Raw genomic sequence first — 17,105 nt, forward strand, 5'->3', positions numbered from 1 at the left:
CACACGGCAATGTTAGACTATCTACACGCCATACCACTCCAATTGCAACTCCTGCCATAAACCCAATCACAATGAGGATCGAAAATATAGCAGTCAATGAGAATGGATGCCGATGAGCCCATCAGTATACATCATCATCATCCTTCCCCACTCTCAGCATCTGCCTCGTCTCCACTAGAATACACAGCTTCTGAAATACACATAGTAAAACCCCTACTACCACTACCGCTCCCTACTACTATTACCATCACCATCATCAGGCAACATCCTAGGCACATCAATAGAGTCCCCATCTGCTGCCGTACCTTCTTCCCCCTGCTCCTACATAGAGATCATCTCTCTCTCTACACCCTCCCACCCCTACTTTCATCTCCTCCGCCTCCTTCCCCTCCACTCTAGGGCTCTGAGGCGAGTCCACAGGCACGACATTATGTGTTCGCAATATGAAAGCAGGCAGTATGCCTCCCCCAGCCCTGGGTGATGATGATGACGACGATGCTACCCCACCAGGTACTGCCGCCTGATCACCAACAGCACATGCCACTCCCCCCCTCTCTCGACCAGCCTACCTTAGCTGTCGGTGACTGAGCGGAAGCTGCTGCTGCTGAACTACTCACCCAAACGTTCCCATAGTACCTAATGTACTCACTCATCAGCTCTTCTACTACTACTACTACTACTACTACTACTACTACTACTACTACTACTACTCCTACTACTACTACTACTACTACTACTACTACTACTACTACTACTACTACTCTACTACTACTACTACTACTACTACTTACCCGACTCGATGGATCTTAGCAGCCTCCGCCTTAGGCGTCGTCGGGGCCGACTTCGGGACCGCGGGATGCTCCTGTGTACGCATGCGCTCCATTGTATTCTTCAATCGCTCAATCATCAACACATATTTCTGAAATGTCAGAGTTATTTCGTGGCGCGCGGTCATGCCCCTACCTTCTTCTGCTCAGGCTTGACTCCTTCTGCATTCATTTGTCGCATTATCGACTTTATATTGTTCGTGCACTGCTCCAGAAACCTCTTCCGCTCCGCCTCCACCTGCCGAGTTTTCTCCACCTATCATACACTTGCAACGACACCACAGTAGGAACTGCTACCTGAGTGAGCTCTCCAGATGGATTGTACGTGAGATTGCCGAAGCTGCTCGTAGACTCTATCGCCCTGAATCCGCCCGAGTCAAATTCCAATACCGATTCCAATCACTACATGTGTTGCTGAGACGAGCCCTGTTGGCCTCCATGAGGCGTTCGTGGTCCCTAATCAGACAGAATGGTCGCTCCAGAACAGACTAAGGAGGCACTTACGTGGCTGTGACGGGAGTATACGGGGACAATATGAGGAGGGGCAGCCCCTGAGGGCGGCGGCGGCGGTGGAGGTGGTGGTGGAGGAGGAGGAGGAGGAGGGAGTGGTGCAGCTTGATACTGTACAGGCGACTGCCGCGAGAAGACGACCCCAGACCAGCCTGAATGATACTCCTCAAGTGGGTCCTAGTACCTCTACTACTACTACTAGGGGCAACCCCTTGGGACCGTACTGGTGATGACCCAGCAACCATCGGTCGGAAGGGTGACGCTACTGATGTTGGTGTCACCGCAGCCTGAGTAGAGCCTCGTCGAGGCAGCAGAGTGACTCGTCGGGCTCCTGCAACGGCTGTTGGAGACCTATAGCATCAACAACACAGTGATGTTCACGAGTACTCCTCCTAGGAAATAACTGCCTATTAGGCCGTCATTACAGATCTGATTGAGATCCCAGTATTCTGAAAATGCCCCCCGTGGGATTCGAACCCAGGACTCCAAACAAACGTCTCTAAGCACCCCCTCTAGTCGACGTACGTGTCTGCTTTGGGTGAGGCATCCTGCCGTGTTGATGCACCCATCGGCCCAGGCCTCTCCGTCTCCACTGCCAAACCTAACCAAGATCATCACCACTACACACCCCCTCCATGCATCGATCACCTCCAGGCAATAGACCCTTCCGAAGTTCCAGAAGATGGTCCACGAACCTAAGGGTCAGATGTAACCCACAAAGCGGCATCGATATCATATTACCGCTCCACCGCCTCCTCTCCTCCTATGATCAACGCGAGATCCTCCAACTCGGCTAACATAGTCTCCTATGGGAAAGAAGCTCCAACGCAGCACACCAGTAGGAGGACAGGCGTCACCTTATCTGCATATTTAGTCGTATCCTCCAATAAAACCTGATGGGGAAGGAATGAGCTCTACCGCGCGCCACGAAATTATTATTCAGTACTTGGCCGACTTCCGCAATAGTCGACAGCCTCTCGTCCGAATTTTCTTCCTCCGGCTCCGAAAACTCCTCATAAACGAACGTCTTAATACTATTTATAATGTCCAGCGGTAGGGGGGAAGACGGGCTCCTGAAAAGCAATTCCTGATCGAACCAAATAGTACTACCCATACCACTCCTTCGGCTCTTCCTCCATCATAGACTCTCCCTCATCAACCTACAGTGAGACTCGTCCGATCCTACACCGCTGAGTCAAAGTACTACATGGTCATCATCATCACCATGAGAGCCGTCCTGAACGGAAGAGCTGCCTTGTGCTATAGTAACACTCTTCGGGCTCTGGTTACTCTCACTCTCCCAAGTATCGGAGCACTCTAGGGAAACCAACCCTACGACACAGAAGGGTTATCACTGCATCAATATTGCGAGGCAGTACCGGCTCTGGAGGAGTCGTCTCCTGATGGGTCCTCTAGTTCCGCAATCCGTCTACGTTCCCCCCGATAGCCATAGCCCGATGGAGTGCCACTTCCAACAGGTGTAGAAGAACGTAGCTTCTTATTACTGCCACTATGTGATGGAGACGGCCGATGATGGTCCAAGGACTCGGAGGACCTATAGTGCAACGATGGTGATGCTGAGAGGGAAGCTTCCGCACTCACCCACGCCTCTTCCGGCTGCTTCCTGGCGTCCCTGATGCGGCTGTAAGGCGGACCACTCTGTTGGAGGTCGTGTTGGACTTACTACCGCCTTGCCACTTGGGCTGTAGGATACACCGAGTGACGCCGTCTACCGTCTCTCGACGCATAAGGGCATAAGCCTACTAGATAGTTCCCCTTATTGTCACCCTACTGTTAGGAGGTAACTCAACACTACGATGTCTCAAGAAACCCCTAGGACGTACCCTATGGTTACGAAGGAGGGCATATAATGACGACCTCTTATCCTCAGATTTCGAGGCAGTGATTAGTACTGGGCTGTTGGTGCCTCAAGCATTCCAGTAGGAATGTGTGGGCGTGTCATACGGCCCATGAGGCAGTTCGCTGAGGTCCGCAATAAACCTCCTGTAAGAGTATCCTTCTCTAGCAGAGGAATGCAACCGTCTTCTAGCGAGGCAATACTGAGACTGAGAGGATGAAGTAACAACAATTCCGACGGTGACATGGTCACGAGTGTTCGACGCAAAACGACACGAATAAAAAATGGAAAAATACCGCCGCCGGGGATCGAACCTCCGGCCGATGGTAATATGATAATGCCACCACCGCCACCGCATTCATAGACCATACCAGATTTAGGACTGATTGACAGGTCCTCGTCTAATCGTATATGTATTGATTTCATCGTATGCAATAGTGGAATTGCAACCTGCCATGCATAGGCGTGGGGACGCGTAGGGCGCAGCTAAGGTCTGTTCGCGCGCGACACAGAAATCGATGACGGACTTTCTAACAGCGTTTCTGTTCACTAGTCTGTGCTAATTATTCATTTGTATTATTATGATTCCCCCTCGAGGTTCTGCTGGTGGAGCTTCTAACGAAGGTCAGTAGCAGCCTCCTTCCAGTGCCCCTATATGATGCCTTCTTTCAGTACTCATTGCTTCCTCCCCTGAGCGAACACGTCTGGGTGCGTCGATGCTCACTTCAGCATCACCCATAAGCCAGGCCAACCCCAAGCGGATCTGTCGTGGGGCCATGCAACTAGACAACAGCAGTTCTCCCTCTGAGCGTAAGATGCGACTCTTGGTCACTTCCCCCACCCCATGGTACTTCTCAGGACTGCCAGTCTTCAACCACGTACGTCCGGATACATTCGAAGATAACCTCGCCGAGCTCCAGAAGCGGTTCCCAGAGATCCATCGAGGCGTATGAGAGCTCCCATAGTTACTGCTACTTTCCCAACCTCCTCCCAGATCGCGTCGTCTATACTGGAGACCTGCGGCAACAGCGTGTCAGACGCAGCGATTTCTCTGAAGCAGCTCGCGAATGCCTCTGTCGGCCCAGTACAAGGCTCCTCTCGCGCTGGCAAACGGCGCTTGGAGACCGATGAAGACGATGATGATGAAAACGGTAGTGATTTGATAGTATCCTTTCCTGTTGGATTCCCCTCCCAGGAGGCATCCCTTCACACATGGCCTCCGCTAGTCCCCTTGGTGGTAGTACAAAGGTCGGGATCAAACGAGGCCACGATACGATGGTATCGGAGCACTCTAACCTCACTGGGGAGCAATGGGCTGAGAGACTGGTAGTATTGGGAAATGGCTGGGAGCTGGCGTTTCTGTCAATTCCAGCAGTGGTGCATACCGCTCCTTTCGGAATTTATCACGAAATCACTGGGGAGGCATCGTGTAAACATCAGCTTATTGTATTATTTTAACGCCTCAAACGATTGTCCATTAAGTGATTCATATTCATCTTATTGTAGTTCATTATATTCTACTCCGTAACGGGTCTCGGGATTATCGCCCTTATCAGGTGCTCCATTTGCAAGGCTCACCATCTCTCGTCACAGCCAAGCAGCGCGCCTGTGAAGTAGTAGTCATATGATCAGGACTAACATGTCGAATAGGCTCGGCGTGTCACTCTTGAAGGTACTGCAAGCCTACGAACGTTGTGTGAGGGAGCGATCTGCTGCGGACTCTGCCGGGACGAAGATGGAGATCGAAGAGTTACAGAAAAAGCTGCATCGTCACAAGACCGCTAATAAAGGTAGTATCGCTGCTGGTAGTCCACTTGACTTACCCCCCACCCTTAGTGTTGTATCGAGCTCTTCATATACTCAACTCCCGCACCAACCACTGCCAGGATCAGGTAGGCTCACAGTGGGAGGGGGACGGCTTATTGATTTGTATGTAGGTGGGACTCGATTCTAGGGAGGACCCGGCGGTGGTGGCGGAGCTCCGAAAGAAATTAGACGAAACTGAGGCGGCCCTACGGAGAGAGAAGCAAACGACTGATGTCTTACGGTAGGCCGATCGAGAGGTCGGAATAGTGTTGTAGAGGACTCATTAGGTATCATCTCCAGCAAGCTACTAGCCTCAACTGTATGTCCCTTGGGGCTGCCGGCGGCAGTGGCGGCGGAGGCGGCGGCTTTGGTGGCGGTGGTGTATTCTAGCCGCGTTCGACGTAGTCCCCTTTCAACGTTTGTTATCACGAGAAATACCGCTCTGTGCGGTCGAACACACTACCATTGACGATCTCACCATCATCTCGAGTATCGCCTTCTACTACTACTGTGCGACTGCTTATCATCCTATGCCCTGCTGCACACTACTACTTGTATTCTGCCTTGAGTCGCTTGTGGTGGTAGTAGTACGATTGCTCGACCAGATCATGTGTTGCGTATTTTATAGTGGAACGAATGGTATGCCTGAAAGAGAGCCTTCACTGTCAGTAGCGGTTCCTAGGATGCCAACCAGGGAGGGGCCTCAGGAGGGTGGTAGCGTCTGTGCCGCAACCTTGGCGGAGGCGGCGGCCATTGATCTGGACTTAGAAAGGACGTTCTCTCACTTGTCCTCAGCGGCATCTGGCCGAGAGGAAGCTAAGATACTCCTTAATCGATTTGTAGAGGAGCATCCAGACGTTGGCTACACCCAAGGCATGAACTACGGTAGTATGAGGCTAACTCCTCACCCTCTGGGGCCGACTATAGGTTGGTCTAGGGTCACTAGGCCTTTCGGGCTCCACCTCAAGGGGATGCCCTGAATCACCCTTTCACGATCATAGACCTCGTAGTAAACTGAGGACGAATTTGTCTGATGGGCACAGCCGGGGGCATTGAGAGCAGGTCTTCATGCCGGTATCGACTTCAAGCGGTGTTGTATTCAGTTGCCACCTGCCTGGTATTGCGGCATACTCGTGGCGGTCATTGCGCTCGAGAAGTAGCCTACCAGCAGTTCGTAGCCATCATGGCTCACCTTTCCGGACTGTGGTACTTCCTCGTCTATGGCCAGCAGTAGTAATGAGGTCACCAATAGAGTTAGGTCCGACGGTCTACCGCTATTACAGCCTGCCATCAGCTGCTACGTCAAATGCTGTAAGAAGTACCTGCCACGGTGAGTCGCCTTTGACTGGTCAGAGGGGACGAGTCCTCGTCCTTAGATTGCACGCGAGGCTGGCCTACCTCCACGTCGAGCCTTTGGCGTATCTACCTACTGGGTACGGCTCTCTCTGACTATGCAATGCCTCCCACGATCGTCATTTAGGTGGCTCTCTCTGTTTTCGAAGTGGCTGCCTATGGATTCTATATTGCTTGTATTGGACCTAGTTGCAGGTTTGTCCATCCTCAGCTGTGGGAGTTTTGAATTCGCCCCGTCAGGTCACGGCTTGAATGCTCTCCTAGCGGTCACGCTGTCAATCTTCCATCAGTACCAGGACGTGATAACGCAGATGCAATCTATGCACCAGGTGCTCAACTTCATCAACAGAGGTGACAAGAGTGGTCATACCGTAATTTGCCCATCTTTCACATCACTGTAGATATGCAGCTACAGCCAGTGGAGGCTGATAAGCTCATATCTTCAACGACTATGGTCTGGCTCCCGCGAGTTCATATGACTGTTGGCAAGGAAGTCCAGGCTGCTGTTGAGAACTGTTGCGAGCTTCCTGTTCAGCAGGGGTCCTCACCCAGAGACGAGCTTATTGGTATCACTTCCGAGAGGTAAATAGTTCACACTGGTTGTTTGATACTTCAGACGATGGTGAAAATTCTAACAATGTCGACGAACCAGCAGCAGAGGGGATCTCTAGCGACCCGCCAGGGCCACGAGAATCAAACGGCATGGATTCCTGTGAAAAGTCACGGTCCCGAAGTGCCCCTTCCGATGGAACAGGCGGCCCTTGTCGACCTTCCTCGACCAACTCGAATGAGGTGTGTGATACTACAGTCCGTCTCGAGTCGTTGAATACCTCCTCGGACGACAAACCATGTGAGATTAATCCCAGTGATTCTGCTGAGGTGTTAATCATGGCGTTCTTTCGGTCGGAATTTTATTGATTTTTTCAGGAAATCCAACGACTCAAGAGCCAGCTAGCTGAGAGGGATGTAAGAGGACTTGACGAGTCGTGTATCGGACGTGTTCACCCCTCGCTGGCCTTCAGGCCACGATAGAAGCCCTCCGAGCGGAGATGGAGAATCTCAGGCAGGAACGAATGGATGCGATCGAGGTCAGTAACGAGGATACTTTCTGGACTTCGACTTTGCATGGACAGATGCAGATGAAATGCGTTCATGCCAAGGACGAGCTCCAACGTCAGCTTCTTGGGGAGATTGCCGACCTCCGGTATCGTCTCGACAACAGCCTTTAGTTCCGCAAGACGAGACGACACTGTTTGATTTGCTGTACGATAATTCAACCCTTCCTGTGTATTTTTTCCAAGCTTTAGGCTGTGGAGTTGTGGTAGTCGGTGCTAATCGAAGATCCTACGAGATACTTCCGCAAGTTTGGAAGTATCCCCGCTGACGATAAGATCTGATAGCAGCATCCTTGGCGTGATTAGTTAGGGGGTATTCAATGGGCCGAACTGGTCCCTTAGCGAATCGTCTAGCAAAGCCGTTTTGTCGGCCTTGGACTCCAAGCTCATACACGTACAATAACTTTCAGAAGAACTATAGTTTTCCGATGGAGATTTTCGAGGAGCCCTCAGCCCAACAAGCCGTCTACGGGCGATCAATGTTTGACTTGACTCTGCGCTGATCGAGTGCATGAGGTGATTTTCTTCTTTTTTTCGGTGATTTTCTTTGTTATTATACAATTTGCCTCGTTCATGATTGCCTTCTTCTTGTCCAATAGCCTCAGCCATCATCAGAAGGGGGGGGGGGGGACGATTCGCGTTCGAGTCGAACGATTCGACGAGTTACGGATGGGTCACAACTTGAGTGACGGAGTGGGATTTGCATCGGCAGCACAGCTAGATCTCACCCGACTACTTCAAAACCCCGACGAACGTGACATGCGACTCAAGATGCAATGAGGCATGTGGAACAAGGCCACTCGGGGACTGATGTCACATGGATCACGTTGCCACCAGCGGTGGAATAGTTTCTGAACTCCCTGATTAATGCGCGATTCTTTAAACAATACGGGTTCCTCAGACTGAGATTTAAATATCTCACCAGGATGATCACAGGATTTTAGCGTTCTAGACTAGGCGTCACTGTTAAAGTATGGTCTGCTGGTACGTCGGAATCACTAATTGCAGAATACTCTTCCACCAACTCTTCTCCTCTAGCTTGGCCTCTCCATCTCCAAATATACATGATTAGTCGGTCATCTTCGCGAGTTAATTCACCGATGCTATGCGAGAAAGGCGATCGGTCAAGGTTGACCCACTACCGAGAAAGACGCACGATGACTTAGCATGGTTTGGAGCCTCTCGGCCTCCACCGTTCAACATACTCGCACAAGACTTCCATCGAAGACAACTGACCTAGATCGCCCTTCGGTCGGACCAAGGCCCTTGTAAGAACGCAGAGGAAGACTCAAGGACGCTGACGCCTCATGACTGCCCACACCGCTTGGCTAGCAGGAGAGTTCTTACTGGTGGAATCCAACGCAAAACAATATTTCCTTTCAAGAAACGCAAGAGTTGATGGTTCTTGGCAGAGTCCGCAAGTACGTTGCAAAGTCCCCAACTCGGAGGAACTCGTCGCCATACTTCTGCAAAACGTCCTCTACATCATCTCCCCACTGTACAGCGTCAGATTTGCCTCTCAAAACCTCAACACACTGTTCCAGAGCAGGAGAGGGCCCAAACCGACAAAACGCTATGAGTAGTCGCAGCACGATGTCATCCAAGTAGAACTCGACCCTCACGTTCTCGCAAGGCCGCAAGAGTTTTGTCAGCGATCTCAAATGCGAGTCGCAATCTTCGCGATCAGCGGCCCCCTCCATCCGGTACAAACACAAGGTCACCCAACGACCCAGATGAGCCCCTCGAGAATCCTTGTCGGCGGTCATGAGTGCTTCAATATCGACACACGTAGAGTTGATGATGCCGGGCCGAGCTAAGGCAGTGTACTGTAAAAGGCGGCTTATTGTGGACTCTCTCGCTGAAGGCAGTCTCACGGCCAGAGAGGTGAGACCTGAGGTAGATGAGAGGTTGGACTAGTTAGGGTAGATCTGCCTAGTACAGCGACAGTAGCTTCGGACTTGCTCGACTTGAACGTCACTCGGGGAGTCTCCGGTGATCATGGGGCTGCTACGATTGTGCAGAGCGTCAACTAGCGGTACCTGAGCTGACAGAGTCGGACTAGTCTCTAGAGGATAGGAAAATGGAAACGATTCCCTGGCTAAGACAGTCAGCCGTTACCGCATGCGACGTGGTTTCCTCGAACCCACCTCAAAGCACTCTAATTCAGCACGTAGAGACAGCTGGAGTAATCGCTCCATACTTCGGAATGCATCGTATCTGAGCGATTCCTGCAGTGATTCCAGATAACGACGAGAACTTGGAGGTTGCCGACCGGACATGAAATTGCCCTGCATGATGTGGGCCTCTTACCTCACAGCGTCTCCTACGTCATCCATCAATGAGGAGTCTGTGAGTGTCTTCAACAACGGGGGCAGTAGGTACTGAATTACGAGCATCAGAAGAGGTCGCGGGTTCGAATCCCACAACCTACACCCACGTTTCCCATCAAGGGTTGGTGGTCGTCGCCGACCTCTCTCAGAATACAGCCAACCCCCACGCTCTGTACACGACTGTCCTCTTCTCGTCTCAACTTCACGCACACTCTCTCGACCAAGTCTGCATCGATAGCATCATCCTCCCCCTCAGGGCAACTTCGTCGTTTGAGCATCCTGATGACGGAGGTAGGAGGCTGGAGACAGCTTAGGAGGTCCCTCGCTCGAGCGTCGGCGCCTTTGAGAGTGGACATTGGCAAAAAACACTACAGAAGACGAGCTGATGGATGCCGATCAAAAATAACAAGACACGTCTTATACGTGCCTGTCTCCCACCCAGTGACCGACTCTACTATTATCACAGTTGTTTGAGGTGATCGAGACTGTATTCCAAAATCGTTTCGTGTGAGAATGCACTGGTCATTCGCAAGGGGAGAAAACGATGTCACTGCGGGATCGCTCTCGTAGCCTTCCAAATTAGTCTTTCGTCCTTTCCTCCGCTAAGGACAGCCGGCAAGAGCAAACAGTAGAGCAATAGATCTTACTAGTCTAGTCCCTTAGAGTCTAACCCGACTACGCCAATCACAACCTACAATCTCACATAAGGTAGTCGAACTGCAGTCAGCCTTCTACATACTGCATCAGCTCGGCTCGATACGAGATGTGAACGTAACGAGGGGGACGTACCCGGTCAGAGCAAGTTGACTCACTCTGGGAAATATGCAACTATGAGGCAAATGAAATCATATGCCGCAAGTGTCATCATCCTTGTACTGTGATTGATGATACGCTGGTTGCAGAGAAGACCATTATCAGCAATGACTTTGCTCAGCATAACTCCATTATGGGGGGATAGACCCGATGAAAATATTCTGATCTCTGAGGTCCAACTCTCCGTCGTAGTCGACACTGCTCTCTATCTCAGTTGAAGACGGGATCCTATTGGAAAGAGCCGAGAATTAATGAAGTCCCTCAAAGTGCCGCTCGCGGGATTAGAACCGAAGTCCTTCTGATTATACATCTAAGGGTAGGCCCTACACCCACTGTAGTACATATCCATGTGAAAACTTCGTCAGTTCTTTCCCTCATGGCACGGTCCAAGAAATCCAACGTCTGCTTCTATAAGAGCTCTCCGGTCCTCTAAACTGTAACCGCACTGCAAACCATCCTCTGAAATTAGGTCAACTACTGTACATTGTAAAAAGGGAATATTCTCGATATCCACCACTGCGGCCTCGGTGAAGTAGAAACACCAAAGGAAATGCCACCTCCCACTTTCGAACTCGACCCCGTTCCGGTTGCCATAGAAGAGCAAACTGCACGCTAATATAAACTAACCGACAATTAGAAAGAATAGTTCGACGAGGCCACTATAATCTTGAGCTCGATAGCTCCTACTACTGCCCCTCTATGAGGAAGGCAGTCTTGATGGCTCACAGTAGTAGTACATACTAAATTCAGATTAGCAATAGATGTACAATGATATACGGTCAGAATTAAAGATAGAATCAAGCCTCGGACGACGTCAACTGCTGCTGCTGCTTCTCAGCGGCTTCCTTCAACTCCTTAAAGTAGGCCTCGTTTCGAATCATCTGGTCCCTTCTAGGTCCTAGATCCTCCCATATTGCGGCCATTGCATTCCACAACGGAGCCGCTACAAAAGTGATGAAGCCCAGTTGTAGCTTGGCGAACTCGAGCTCGTCGTCAGGGTGGTGCTCCATGAAGGGAGCGAAGGAAAGCCCCTGCAGCTTCTCCGCCTCTGCCTGGTGATGGAACTCCTTCATCACTCTATAGGACCAGTTTTTATACAAATCGGTGGGCAATACAGGATTGCTGATATCAGCGGCATGCACGACGCACTTATGAACCAATATTCGATTCTCAGGAGATTCGTAATCGATCTCCCCCAGGGAGGCACCGAGCTCCTGCAACTTCGTAGTCAGGTCGAAGTGAACTTTCATGTCTGTGGCCAGGATGGCGTTGATAGTCGTTTTCCGAAACTCCATATATTGCTCATCAGTCCATTCGCTGAGGAAGTTGTTGTTGTGTTCTAGTAGGAGCTCAAAAGTCTTCGCAGAATGCATATTTTCTAAAACAGCGATATCGTTGTACCGAATTGCCAAAGGGTGTCGCCTTTTGACGTAGTAGTCGTTATTGAAGCCTTGATGGCCTAGGTCATGAGTGAGAGCCCCCACGAGAAGGGCTATCTCGTCCACAGGAGAGCAGAAGACGTCGGCGCCCGAGATCCGCAGTATCCGACCTACCGCGGCCAAAACGGAGTACGCATGTTTGAAATTATGGTAGGGAATAGCAGAGTTATAATTTGCAACGACAGACAACAGAAAACTTTGCATTTTCGAGAACTCTATGACGTCTTCTCCAGACAAGACCTCGTTGAAACAACCCCATACGTGGAACAAATTGAAAGCGTTCTTCGCAAGCTCCTCCTCAGAAAGACTCAACCGGTCCATCTCCCATGACGTGAGCTCTTCCAAAGACTTGGTACAGAGCTCAGTGGAATATGGAAAACCTTCGTTGTGCGCAAAGGAGGTTTGTGAAAAGATACCCTTCATGCTGGAGTTGCCATCTTCAGTGCTGACTCGGCTACGAGCAGAGGCCGCATTGCTTTGTGCCAAACTAGGCCTTCTGGGCACTTTGGTAGGATGCTCCTCCATCCACTCCATGACGAAGCTGTTGATCGATGAAGGTTCCTTCTCCAACTGCATGGTGACTCTAGCCATGACCATGTTCTTGAGAGCGGCATTGGATAAGTCGTGAGCGAGGGAGCTCAGGTTGGGACTAGACGCCTTCTGACCTCCCTTGGTCCTCTCTGGTGTGCAAGAGAGGCTGCCAGTGGAAGCTCTTCGAGCAGCGTGGCGCTTGATAGTGGTGCTTCCGACACAATTGAACCACTCTCGTATGTAGGTGCACATGAAGAGGGTGGGGTCTTCGGGCATTCGACTGCCGAGCTCAACCATGAGCTCAGTCAGAAGATTCTCGAGGTCATGTTCGTAGAAGTATTCCTGGATTTTGAAAACTTGATGGGTCTCCTCCTCGTCGTTAATCGGCGTGGATGATATGCGTGGTTGATTCGATAGGAAGGAGGACGTCTCGGTCGATCCAAGGTTGCCTGTGGCTGACATTGAAGCGACCAAAACTAGATCACCAACAAGATTAAGGATTCGCACGATCATCTACCTGCACAGTCTCATGGACCCCTATGGAAACATTTTACTGGTAGAAGAGATGACAGGACAGGCCCGATCGAACTGCTATGGTCCACGGCACGTCACCGGGCCTATAACCTACCAACTGCTCCTTAAGGCGTACCTTAAAAGTGGCAATTCCTTACGCTCCTTATTTGAGGAGCGCTTACTCATAACTTTACATTTTTAAGGAGCGTCCTACTTTTAAGGTACGCCTTAAAGAGTGTGAAAACCTGCTCCTAACCGAAAAAAGCGGAGCGATGCGGCGCGCGCTAGAATCACGAGTCTATCCTGACGACATGCGATTTACAACTTGTCAACAAATTTGGAAAAAGATCTGGCTATGTGCAACGTCCAAGACTCTTGGGAGTTGAATCTACACCTTTTCACTCTCAAATTCAACAAGTAGAAAAACAAACTAAATAGATGAAATTTGATTTTCGACGAGTGAAAGGAGTCTTTCACGAAATGAAAGTTCGATTTTCGTTGACCGGTCGAAAGTGAAAGTTCAAATTCCTAGATGGAAAACATGTGCAGGGCCGACTACATGTGCCGGTGATTATTTGATAATTCCCAGGACATTTCTGAGAATTTACGTTTTTCTCTGAACATTTCTACCCTGATTCGTTTGCAAACTCCCATGATCAGTGAGGAAACTCCTGAGCTTAGCTGAGCCGAGCAAACATATATTCCATGACTGAAACAATCGCTCATAGTATGGGCCTCATACTATCACTAACGACACACACAAATACGACCAATATTCCTCACGCAGAGATGTGCAGAGGACTATGATGACGGTGTAGTTGAAAATTTCTGGAATCCGTATAGTTCATTACCGGTTCTCAGAGAGGGTATGTCTCTGCGTTCGTCCTGTTTCGTATTCCCGTTTTTCCGGAGTAGTTTTTTCTTTAGTAGTGATTTCAACTACCGCTGCAACGAATGGCAGAGAGTGGTGATGACACACTGGTAGACCTCGCGCTCCCTGGGAGGTTCAAATGGGTGTGGTTGGTCGGCCTCGTGGGCGTAGGGGTGACATTTATCCTCCTAATCGCCCTACACAGGACCTTCTCGGACCTCATCATCATCTCAATGGTGGGGTTGTTATGGATACTCGCGCCGTTGGTTTGTCTATTTACAACCCTCGTTAGAAGGTATGGATTTAAGCGAGCTATTCATTATCTGGACCTGGGACTTTCGGTCGAGGACATGACATCGAGTATGCCAACCGTAGAGGACAAGAAGTCCTTCTTCGAGATGGCTAAGAACGCTTCGACGGTCTCGCTGGATGCCACGGTTTCATCACAGGACTTGTGTGCGATATGCTTAGATGAGGAGGATATGGATTTCCCGTTGATAACCCTGAGGTGCGGTCATGTGTTTCATGAGAGATGCATCGACTCCGTCATCGACACAGCCTATGAGAAAATGTATGCCCCTCAATATCTCGGCTTGCCAATTTTACCTCGAGAGAAAGTGCTCAGCTCGCTACGCTGTCCTCTCTGCCGCTCACAAATCACGCAGGTAGACCGTGATATCGAACAAGGCTATCGAGATTCTGTCACGGAGGACCACGATGCAGTCGCTGGTGATCCTCCTCCTAGTGAAAGGCCTTTGGCGAGGACTGCCGCCATCACTGGCTTATCTGAACTGGGAGAGTTCAACATCCCCTATTCGTCCGATGCGGTATCTACTCCCACGTTCGCAGCAACTACACGGTCGTGATCAACCCTACTATTCGCAGAATCATTATTCTAGGCTTTCTCGCATCGAGAGCTACTTTTTGTGTAGATAACATTTGAGTTTTTTATCGTTTTTTCCGAAACCTCGGGGGCCGTGAGCTGACGGCTCGTAAATCCCCGGTCGTCATCTACGAGATACCACTGTCCGATGAGCAGTGCTTCTCTTCGGTCGACCTGTACATCTTCGATGACTCTTTCAATCAGGCGAGTTGCGCACGCGGAAGATTTTGTGGAGATTCTGATGTGACTTCCTGTCCTTCAGAATGTGTTGTTGGTCGCCTTGTACCCGAACGTCGTTGAGGCTTCTTTTCGCTGCACCTCTACTTGTAGTGTTGAGTTTAGTAAGCGGTGGTGGTCGTAGATCAGGTGGAGTATAGCTCGTGGGGAAAATACATCTTAACGCTGATGAGAGTAGTATTATTTTCAACTACGTAGCAGATGCGTGTGCGAAGATGGCAGCTTTAGTTTTATGGAGAGTACGCGCGGTGAGAAGTGCCATTGAGCCCATGGTCGGTGAGTAGAGTAGTTTTCCTTGTGAGTTCTTAGAGTAGAGCTTTTTTTATTGTGGAGTGCCTGAGGGCATGAGCGCATGCATGATATGCGAAGCAATAGCAGCAATTCAAAAGTTTGGCATCAAGTCTTCATAGAAGTTTATGTTATCAATTTGATAACATGAAATACCACATCACATAGTAGTATGAACTGAAGTTGTATCTCTTATCAGTAGTTGGAGACCGTGAGTAGTGATGATCGGCTAACGATAGTGTCTACTACGCCGGATAGCTATACCAAGTTCAGTCGTTACTATACTAGTTCTACAAGTCGTTATGTGCTTGCAGTCACTTCTCCACCACATGTAACACATGCCACCCTAGTGCGCTTCCCTCAGCAGACTTCATACTCCTCGTAGAGTCGTATCTCAATCTGTACAGCAAACATTGATGGACTGTAGTCAATCCAGGGTTGATAGCGAGACCTGTTTTTGCAGCCATGGATTTACTATTCAGTCTGATGAACTCCCTTCAGCACAGCTTCGTATCAGAAAATGCATGGGATTTGATAGTATCTCGTGGTTAATGTCTCTTAGTTACTTTTGTCTGTTAAATTGTGTGAAAATGACGTCGTCGTCGGCGGACGGAGAGCAGAAGGCGACTAAGAGGAATTTCCAGAGTTTTGAGAGCTATTTGAGAGACCATAAGTAGGAAAGTGTGGCCCCCATAGCCCATCGGAACCGCGAGAATTCCAAACGGTATCTCATAGTCGCTGAGTTAGATCCCTTCGTTGTGCGAAGTTCGGATGAGGCATGTGAGATTGATATCTCTAGCTGGAAGGGAATATTCAGATCGAGGGAGTAGAGTTTATTGGAGTTGGTGCTTGCCAGGTATGAGACTTCTTTATTCCCCCTATCACAACACTACAAGACGGTCGTGTTGGAGAAGGGACGAATGACAAAGCTACCGCCAGCTCTCACGCTGAATCGGCAGAGGTGGTGAAGGGAAGCTAGCCGCCGCCGCGTGTGAGAGCGCTGCATATCTAGGTACCGTCATGTGGACCATTGTGAGTGGATGAACACTGAGGAGATCAAGTCATTCGTCCAGTATTGGCAGGTGAGGGAGGACACACTAGGTTTGCGATGGGCGCATGAGTGCTTTGGTTGTCTCAGTTTGATAAGGAGATGCTACAACAACGGTGTGGATGGTTGTATGGGTAATGGTAGTGTTATAAGTCATACCACTCCTTGAGGAAATCCTAATAGTTACTACCTCTCGGATCCTAACTATGATGATGGATGTCGAATTGTGGTAGAGGGTATATACGAGCCGCCGAAGCAGGAGGTGTATAACGCGGCTACTGGAGGCATTCGGATGAATGAGATGCTAGTGGCTATGCAAGAGGTCCTAAAGGGGTATGGGTTGTGATCTCTGGACAGTTGTGGGAGGTGTGGTATGATGGTATCGGGAGATGCCATGCTTGATCATTCACAAGCGGTCTTGTGTACAGCCGACTGAGTATAAGTCTGTCTCTATATCAGGCATCGAAGGGCAAGCCTTTGGATCCTGGAGTTCTGGGAGGAATGGTAGATCCTGCCCTGCAGAAAGTGGATGTAGTTATGTCCAAGTTGGGGCTGGAGAGGGTGGGATGCATCTTCACTGCTCTACCGAGGGACTATGAGATGAGTAGCGGCGAGCTTTTGGCAGCTGCTAGGTTGCAGAAGTTGGTGAGAGTGTGGTATCATAATGCAGGATGGGAAGTTGT

At 50.0% G+C, this 17,105-nt stretch overlaps 6 protein-coding genes across 9 annotated transcripts in view; 4 read left to right on the forward strand and 2 right to left on the reverse strand.

Moving 5' to 3' along the window:
- Window positions 1-125: 125 nt before the first annotated feature.
- On the reverse strand, window positions 126-3,085 carry Pmar_PMAR000870 (hypothetical protein; the record flags this gene model as incomplete). 3 transcript variants are annotated; one of them, XM_002778987.1, is made up of 19 exons in its annotated part: window positions 126-190; window positions 246-321; window positions 365-520; window positions 570-636; window positions 792-919; window positions 964-1,083; window positions 1,125-1,188; window positions 1,234-1,283; window positions 1,332-1,489; window positions 1,534-1,688; window positions 1,863-1,938; window positions 1,986-2,032; window positions 2,079-2,143; window positions 2,195-2,230; window positions 2,284-2,410; window positions 2,454-2,497; window positions 2,545-2,669; window positions 2,717-2,892; window positions 2,940-3,085. In XM_002778987.1, 19 exons carry the CDS (start codon window positions 3,083-3,085, stop codon window positions 138-140), a joined length of 1,869 nt encoding a protein of 622 aa, XP_002779033.1. In that variant the 3' UTR covers window positions 126-137. The 3 variants fall into 3 exon arrangements, with proteins under 3 accessions (XP_002779033.1, XP_002779031.1, XP_002779032.1); XM_002778985.1 differs by having other exon boundaries at window positions 138-190; window positions 1,537-1,688; XM_002778986.1 differs by having other exon boundaries at window positions 138-190; window positions 1,531-1,688.
- Window positions 3,086-3,776: 691 nt separating this feature from the next.
- On the forward strand, window positions 3,777-5,391 carry Pmar_PMAR000871 (hypothetical protein; the record flags this gene model as incomplete). Its single annotated transcript, XM_002778988.1, has 10 exons — window positions 3,777-3,819; window positions 3,868-4,005; window positions 4,054-4,142; window positions 4,190-4,346; window positions 4,391-4,521; window positions 4,752-4,808; window positions 4,868-4,985; window positions 5,032-5,087; window positions 5,133-5,242; window positions 5,289-5,391. 10 exons carry the CDS (start codon window positions 3,777-3,779, stop codon window positions 5,389-5,391), a joined length of 1,002 nt encoding a protein of 333 aa, XP_002779034.1.
- A 293-nt stretch (window positions 5,392-5,684) lies between these two features.
- Pmar_PMAR000872 (conserved hypothetical protein) lies at window positions 5,685-8,093 on the forward strand (the record flags this gene model as incomplete). 2 transcript variants are annotated; one of them, XM_002778989.1, is made up of 12 exons in its annotated part: window positions 5,685-5,886; window positions 6,105-6,207; window positions 6,260-6,331; window positions 6,378-6,434; window positions 6,482-6,549; window positions 6,595-6,705; window positions 6,756-6,920; window positions 6,971-7,233; window positions 7,282-7,320; window positions 7,377-7,442; window positions 7,488-7,617; window positions 7,662-8,093. In XM_002778989.1, 11 exons carry the CDS (start codon window positions 5,685-5,687, stop codon window positions 7,581-7,583), a joined length of 1,242 nt encoding a protein of 413 aa, XP_002779036.1. In that variant the 3' UTR covers window positions 7,584-7,617; window positions 7,662-8,093. The 2 variants fall into 2 exon arrangements, with proteins under 2 accessions (XP_002779036.1, XP_002779035.1); XM_002778990.1 differs by lacking the exon at window positions 7,662-8,093 and having other exon boundaries at window positions 7,488-7,642.
- Window positions 8,094-11,409: 3,316 nt separating this feature from the next.
- Pmar_PMAR000873 (3',5'-cyclic-nucleotide phosphodiesterase, putative) lies at window positions 11,410-13,044 on the reverse strand (the record flags this gene model as incomplete). The annotated part of the gene is made up of 1 exon (XM_002778991.1): window positions 11,410-13,044. One exon carries the CDS (start codon window positions 13,042-13,044, stop codon window positions 11,410-11,412), a length of 1,635 nt encoding a protein of 544 aa, XP_002779037.1.
- Window positions 13,045-14,012: 968 nt separating this feature from the next.
- Pmar_PMAR000874 (hypothetical protein) lies at window positions 14,013-15,165 on the forward strand. The gene has a single exon (XM_002778992.1). It carries the CDS (start codon window positions 14,050-14,052, stop codon window positions 14,830-14,832), a length of 783 nt encoding a protein of 260 aa, XP_002779038.1. The 5' UTR covers window positions 14,013-14,049; the 3' UTR covers window positions 14,833-15,165.
- A 799-nt stretch (window positions 15,166-15,964) lies between these two features.
- The window catches only part of Pmar_PMAR000875 (conserved hypothetical protein), a gene marked incomplete at both ends in the record, with an annotated part of 2,102 nt that continues 961 nt past the window's right edge, over window positions 15,965-17,105 (forward strand). The window contains 6 exons of the mRNA XM_002778993.1: window positions 15,965-16,047; window positions 16,231-16,335; window positions 16,387-16,456; window positions 16,513-16,556; window positions 16,606-16,744; window positions 16,882-17,067. Of these exons, the coding sequence (XP_002779039.1) occupies window positions 15,965-16,047; window positions 16,231-16,335; window positions 16,387-16,456; window positions 16,513-16,556; window positions 16,606-16,744; window positions 16,882-17,067 (627 nt within the window). The remainder of the gene's footprint in view (window positions 16,048-16,230; window positions 16,336-16,386; window positions 16,457-16,512; window positions 16,557-16,605; window positions 16,745-16,881; window positions 17,068-17,105) is intronic.

Source organism: Perkinsus marinus, assembly GCF_000006405.1.
Source record: "Perkinsus marinus ATCC 50983 genomic scaffold scf_1104296948084, whole genome shotgun sequence".
Lineage (NCBI taxonomy): Eukaryota > Perkinsozoa > Perkinsida > Perkinsidae > Perkinsus > Perkinsus marinus.